The 7,404-nt window shown below is 38.3% G+C and overlaps 1 protein-coding gene across 1 annotated transcript in view; it reads left to right on the plus strand.

Annotated features, from left to right (window-relative positions):
- The first annotated feature begins 5,918 nt into the window (after positions 1-5,918).
- LOC118743532 (UDP-glycosyltransferase UGT5-like) overlaps positions 5,919-7,404 on the plus strand; it is a 3,363-nt gene continuing 1,877 nt past the window's right edge. The window contains exons 1-2 of the mRNA XM_036476317.1: positions 5,919-6,206; positions 6,270-7,401. Coding sequence (XP_036332210.1) covers positions 5,954-6,206; positions 6,270-7,401 — 1,385 coding nt within the window. The 5' untranslated portion in view covers positions 5,919-5,953. The remainder of the gene's footprint in view (positions 6,207-6,269; positions 7,402-7,404) is intronic.

Consider the following 7,404-nt stretch of genomic DNA (forward strand, 5'->3'; position numbering starts at 1 on the left):
AGGTAAATATGCATGCATGGGTGTGTATTTTGATTAATCAACTAGTCAATCAACGAGTAACATACACTGATGCAAAGCTAAATAATTATTAATTCAACGCAAACAAGTTTGATTAAATAAGTGTAATTTAGTTATTTAAAGCGCTTTTGAGCGTTTGTACTCAGTGGCGTCACTTTATGCAAACAATGTTCAGAGTTATTATTTCGAATAATAGATTGGCGCTTACACATATGTTAGTGTTTGGCCGAGCTTCTCCTCCGATTTGTGGCGTGCGCCTTGATGTTGTCACACAAAGCGGAGGGACCTACAGTTTTACGCCGACTCCGAACGGCGATTGTATTTTTATGAGAAGCTGTTTTTCATGGCAGAAATATACTCGGAGGTTTGCCATTGCCTGCCGAGGGACGACCGCTGTTAAGAAAAAACCTTTTTCCATATTTTTTTGCGATGTTGACTAGGGCTTGAACCCAGGTATTGCGGAGTGGAAGCGCGCACTGCTTACCACTACACCACAGCGGCCGCCATTTCGAATAAGTGCTTCTTAAACTACGACACGCGAAGCGCCACTGCAAACTTTGCCGACAAGTGCTCTTCACAATGATACAAATATATAGCGATTATCATAACGATAAGACAACCGCATATTAAACACTTTCGACTATTTTTTAAGATTTAATTTTAATTCAAGTGCCTGAATATATGAGTATATACAAACACTTTTCTTTTCATATACAGTTTTAACAGAGTAAATATACTAAAATCCCGAAAAGGTGGACAATTTTTTGCTGTCAGCCGAAAGCTATTCTAAATTGCAAATATTTACTGAAAATTTGATTTTTTAAACAGGTGACACTTTCTTCGAAATGGTTATCGCAAGAAAATTTTTTTAAACATCTTTCGTTAAAGATTCATATTGTAATATTTTATTAAATTAAAGTTAAAATTTGAAGAGCTAGCAACCCTCTTACTTTTAAACAGTTGGCAACGCTCTTTAAAAATATTTTCATAACAAAGCTTTCTTACGCCCTTTTCGTTGGGAGTCCATCCACATTGGCATAATTTTTTTATGAAAAAAATGGAATTTGCTTTTTAAACAGGTGGCAATTTGCATTAAAATTTTTTGAAAATAACGCTCTCTTAAACCTTATTCATTGGCAAGCCGTATCGCAATACCTCATTTAACTTATTAATAAAATTTAATTTAACTTTTTGAATAGGTGGCAATACTCTTTAAAATATTTTCCTAAAAGGCTATTTTATTGTCGTTCGTCTGGCATCTGTATTGTTAAATATCGTGGAACTTATAATTTAGCTTGTTAAGCAGGTGGTAACCCTTTTTAAAAGATGTTATATATGTATATTAATCCAGGTCATAAGCTATCTGTATGCCAAATTTCGTCCAAAGAAAGTGTAACACACACTCACCTACAAACATTCACATTTATAAGAACCCTCGCCAAAAAATATTTTCGAAATAAATAGATACATCCTTAATTGTTACCAAATTGATTTTGGATTTCTAAACGGCTGGCAACCTCTTTTAAAAATTGGTTTTGGATTGAATTGGATTTTAAATTCCTAAAGTGGTGGCACCCCACGTAAGCCTCTCTCCTTTAATACTCATATAAAATATTTTGATACCAAATTGATTTTAGATGTCTAAACAGGTAACAGATCCCTTTAAAAATATCAAAATATTTGGTTCAACATGTTACTTAAATTAATTTTGGATTTCTTAACACATGCCATTCACATTTAAATATCTCTTTGAAATAAAGGTCTAATAAAACTCACTTATTTCATATCCATACTAAAATATTTCGTTTTATGATTTTAAGTTTTTGAGCAGGTGGCAACATTCTTAAAAAATATTTTCGAAATAAATCGTATATAGCCCCTTTGGTTCGGCACCCACATTGTTGTGATATTTCATTTAGCTTATTAATTGATTTTAACTTTTGAGAAACTTTAGCAGCTCTCTTCGAAAAAATAACCTATATCTTAATACCAAATTTAATGCGAAATTTCAATGAAATTCGTTTAACCGTTTTAGCGTGAAAGAGCAACAAACATACTCACTCACTGACTCATAAACTTTCATATTTATAATATTAGTAGAATTCTATTTTTATTTAGCTTAAAATATTTTTTGTCTTTGGTGACGCGCCTTATTTGTATTGAGAAAATTTTTTTTGTAAGCTACAAAGCAAGACTACCCTGGATAAATTCGTTAGGTCATAAAAACGTGCTCTGCGACAATTTTTTAAAATGTAATAACAAAAAGGCGTGCCTCATTTTAATTTTGTATTTAAATACATTTTTACAAGAGTATTTTGTAATTATTTGTATTTTAAAAAATTTTTAAGCAGTATTTTTATTTCGCTTATTTAAATAATTTTTCTATTCTTCAATATTCATCATATCAAAAAATTTATTTGAGCTTTACTGAAATAAATTGTGTTTTTCTGAATTTCATTTGGCTTTTTCTGAAATACATTGAAATTGATGAGTCACGCGTGCGGCACGCGGCTGTGAGTTGGCTAAAAGCTGAGTAATGTAGCAGTACTCTCTTCTTGGCGAAGATAAGTCAATAAAAATGAGTAAATGAGGAACATTACTCGTTCTTTTTGTGGCTGGGATGCATTCAGTAAAACAATGTTTACTAAATGAATACATAGCAAATACAAATTAATGAGATTTTATTGCTGATATTTAAACCAGTCTGTGTGACTGTGATTATCTAATACATATATACTTGAGTATGCATGAATAAATGTTTTGTTTTGAAAGTGATTAATGTTAGCGATCATTTGTAAAATAAAAACAAATACAAAAAATTGGCGCTTCACACATTTTACTTAGTGCTTGGCAGAGCCTCTCCGCCTACCTATTTGTGGTGTGCGGCTTTTTGTTGTCACAATTTTTATTGATGTTTTACGTTGGAATTCCTTGGCGCACAATAAGAAACTGGGGATTTTGTCAGACTCGGTTTCTGGACTGCCATGGGATATGGTTGTTCTGCTGCGGCTGCGGTCGTGCACCTTCGGCAATGTGAGTAACCCATGTGCGAGATGTGGTAAACAATCCGAGCGGAACTTTGGGTTACAGCAGAAAGAGAGTGAGCTTTCGATATATTCGGTTTAAGCAATGCGCGAAAGTGTGCAAAGTATATTACAATGTCCAGGTACCAATACCAGCTGCAAAGCGAACTACTCTGCCATCACATTGAAGCATTTGCGGCGTTGCCTTTTCCGAATCAGTCGTGATGAAATCAAGTGCCTTCATGTCAACTCGACTGTCGGCCCCAGTAAGGCCGTAAAAACTATACCGAACTTTTGGTGTATATATCAATTTCTGGGAACAATTCTAGCAACTTTACGTGAACTACATTACACTAGCCCAATATTCTGCCCTGATAACAGGTTTTCTATTAGAATTCCAGACAGTACCGACTGGATAAAGCGCACGCCACTGTAAAATAGCTGGAGACTGGGAAACTGGAAACTGGAAACGCTAAAGTAGCATCACAATAGACCTAACTGGACTTTGCGGAGTGACAACCACGGTTATCTAGCCAAACTTAGTTGAATAACTAGTTCCACTTTGAGCTGCACTCTATGTATTTGTATCGGTGTGATATCGCGAGTACCTGGAGTTTTTTGTTTGGTTCAAAAGTTCCTATAAACGGGATATATCGTAAATTATACATAAGTATATTTAGGCTCTGAGAACATATGCGTTGGCACTTTCTTATACATATATGCCGAACCCTATTGTCAAATAAATGAAGCGACCTAGAGAGCTTTACGCCGCGCCGCCTTCGAATGTCACATGATTTGATTATGAGAAGCTTTTTCATGACAGAAATACATTGCGATAATTACCATTGGCTATCAAGGTGGTTTCCCGTTTAGAAAACAACATCTCTTTAGATATTGGTTGAACCAAAAATCGATAATGGGTCCAAACGTGTGGTAGTGTGCAGCTCTAATCACTCGTACACTGCGGGTCATGGCTAATGTGACCAACTATTTTATAGCTCAAAGAAGTGCAGGTTAGGTTGGATTAGGTTAAGGCCGCGAACCGATTACGAAATTTTGAATGGGGCCAATTTCGATCTCTGAGAGCTCAGTGTTAGCTCAGTAGAGCGAGCCAAAATGCAGCCATTTTAACCTCGCAAAGGTTGGACAGTCTAAAAGAAAGTGTGGATATGATTCCACTTCATCTTCCTCTTGGCAGCTGATACAAAAGGAATCAGTTAAAATTCTTAGTCTTACCGAGTGAAGATTAATCGCACAATGGCCTGTCACCTGAACCCCCATCTCTAGCTCTTAAGAGGTAACGTGGTATTCGACACCTTTAAGGGGTAACGATGGGGATAAAAATAATTTCTGCAGCGGGGAAAAGTCTTCTTTTCCTCTTTTTTTTTCTGTAACGATGGATGATAAAGAAGTCAGATATTTCTTTACCGATTTCGAATGCACCAACACACCTTTTAGCAGTGAGTCTACCGCTTCCTTGATGGCAGCTATTTCCACCTGAAAGACAATGCAGAAGTCCGGAAGTCTTAGTAACCCCGCCCTACCCAGTCCTCTCTTGAGGGAATATAGGTAGAGAAGGAGCTTCTGGGAGACATTTCGGAGACGCTGTAATCTATGTGTTCAGGGCGAAGTCAAAGCGCCCCCAGAACTCCAAAGTGTTACCACCCGGTTTCCCATCGGCTGTCAGCAATATCCTCAGGCGCTGTGCTCAACATGACGTTAATCGCCAATATAGGTGTGGTTACTAATGCTCCACTAATTCCAAATTTACAAGTCTAGCTTTCTCTAGCGGGTTCCACCAGACAACGGCTCCGTGAAACGAGATAAGCTTAAATCTGGTTCCATAGAGCTAATGAATTGCTTTGAGCGAAAGACCTTACATTTAGCTCCCCTACAGCAGTACAAGATAACCGGTGCCTTTTTTACTCTTTCCTCAATGTGAGGCTTCCACGACAGCTTCCTATCCAGGACCAAGCCTAAGTACTTGACCCTGTCGTAGAGCCGCAGACGAACAACCCAACTCGAGGGAAGGGCCATAACAGGTATCTTGTACTTCTTGGTAAACAAGACCAGTTCTTGAAAGGTAGTCACGAGGTCTATCCATCTCTCTAGCGGTTTTAGCAAAAACGAATACAAACTGATAGGCCTAAAATCCCTAGGAGAAACATGAGAGCAGCTCTTCCGGCCTTCGGGATCAACGCAACACTGACTACCCTCCAAGCCTTGGGAATGTACCCGGTCCTGACGCAGTTCGCAAGTATGATGCCATCGGTCCCCGGAGACTTTAATAGTTTGAACGAATTTATCGACCAGGTCATGTGACGATCGTCCAGAAGATCGGAGAACTACGGGACCTGAAGTACAAAATATTGCAAAGAAGTAAATTTGCCTTTACTTCGAAGTACGAAGAAGCACTGTTCTTCCGTAAGAAATACGGTTGGTCACATTATTCATGACAGTCATAAAACGAATCAAATTTTTTGTTGGGATATGATAAGTAAGCATAGCTTAAGTGTTGCTTAAATGTTTTTCGTTGTAGGTCAGCCTGGCAACATCATTAGATTATTGTTATCATTTTGTATGCTTCAGTGAAGTACAATTTAGCAGCCAGATGAGGCGCTCTCAAGCACATCAAATCAGATAGAAACATTGTATTAGATAATAAAAGTAGTAAATTGCTCTGATGGCGGGCCGGTACGTTGTTATGTAAATACATATGCATATACTTATTTATTAAGCTTATCAAATACAATTGCTTGATAAAAATAGTTGTTTATTTAGTCACTCAACTAGCAGTGTATATTTATTTACGTACATACACAAAGTTACATAAAAGACAAGTTACTCTCTGCAACTAAATTAGTATTGTATAAACTATTGTCGCGTGTGCATCAACAAAGTTGAACAAAATAATGCGATTATTAAAGTTGGTCACACTTGCCTTTGTGCTTATAGTAGTTTTTGCTATTGAATGCACGAAAAGCGCGAAAATACTTGCGGTATTTCCCTTTTCGGGACCCTCACAATACATATGCGTGCAGGCATATTTGAAAACATTGGCGGCGCGTGGACATGAAGTCACTACCGTTTCGATGTTTCCACAAAAAACGCCACTTAAAAGTTTTCGTGATATAGTTTTGAGAAAAGAAGAGGACGAACATGAAGGTTAGCGATTTAAGTTACGTCTATTTTAAATATGCTGTTACCTATTTCATATATCGATTTTAGACATGATTATCGAAGCAATTGACGTGGAGAAGAGTAAATTGAATGAACTGCGCTTTTTAGGTGATTATGTTACGTTGGGCGCCTTGGCAGCATTCCAAAATGAAGAATTTCATCAACTGCTGCACTCCAATGAGCATTTTGATCTCATTATTATCGAGGCCTTATTTCTGGAATCACTCTACGCCTTGGGCGATCACTTCAAAGCACCTATGATTGGCGTCTGCACATTTGGCAGTAATGCCGTAATCGACCAATATGTGGATAATATTTCGCCGACAGCATATGTGCCAGCACCGAATGGCAAACATTTGGATCGCATGAATTTCTGGCAACGTTTGGACAACTTATACATAAACACAATAGAGTTGTTGTATAATCATTTGATACTAATTCCAGAACAGCAAAGATTGTACGAAAAATACTTTCCGAATGCCACCGCGGATTTAAGTGAAGTACGTCGAGATTTCTCACTGCTGCTGTTGAATCAACATTACTCATTTAACTATGCACGTCCTTTGGTGCCGAACGCTATCGAAGTGGCTGGCATGCATATTGATCACAAACCAAAAAAATTACCAGCTGACATGGAAGCTTTCATTAACGCCTCTGCGCACGGCGCGATTTACTTTTCGCTTGGTTCGAATGTGAAGAGCGCCTATCTGCCGAAGCGAAAATTGGACGAGATTTTGAATGCTTTTGCCAAGCTACCAGTAAATGTTTTGTGGAAATTTGAGAAGGATGACTTACCTGGCAAGCCAAGGAATGTGTACATCAGCAAATGGTTTCCGCAGCCAGATATACTCGCCCACCCCAATGTGAAACTCTTTATTACGCATGGCGGCATGCACAGTCTGCTGGAAGTGGTGCATCACGGCAAGCCGATCGTGGGTATGCCCGTATTTTACGATCAGCATTTGAATGTGGCACGCGCTGTGGCAAAGGGTTTCGGTGTGAGTTTGAACTTCAGGGATTTCACTAGTGACGAATTAAGAAATGACATTCTCGAAGTGCTCAACAATCCGAAATATGCCGCGAAAGCGAAAGAGATCTCAGCGAGTTTTCACGATCGCCCCATGAAGCCGCTCGATACGGCGATCTATTGGACCGAGTATGTGCTGAGGCATAAGGGAGCGCC

Source organism: Rhagoletis pomonella, unplaced genomic scaffold (assembly GCF_013731165.1).
Source record: "Rhagoletis pomonella isolate Grant_MI unplaced genomic scaffold, Rhpom_1.0 Rhpom_scaffold_00001, whole genome shotgun sequence".
Taxonomy (NCBI): Eukaryota; Metazoa; Arthropoda; class Insecta; order Diptera; family Tephritidae; genus Rhagoletis; species Rhagoletis pomonella.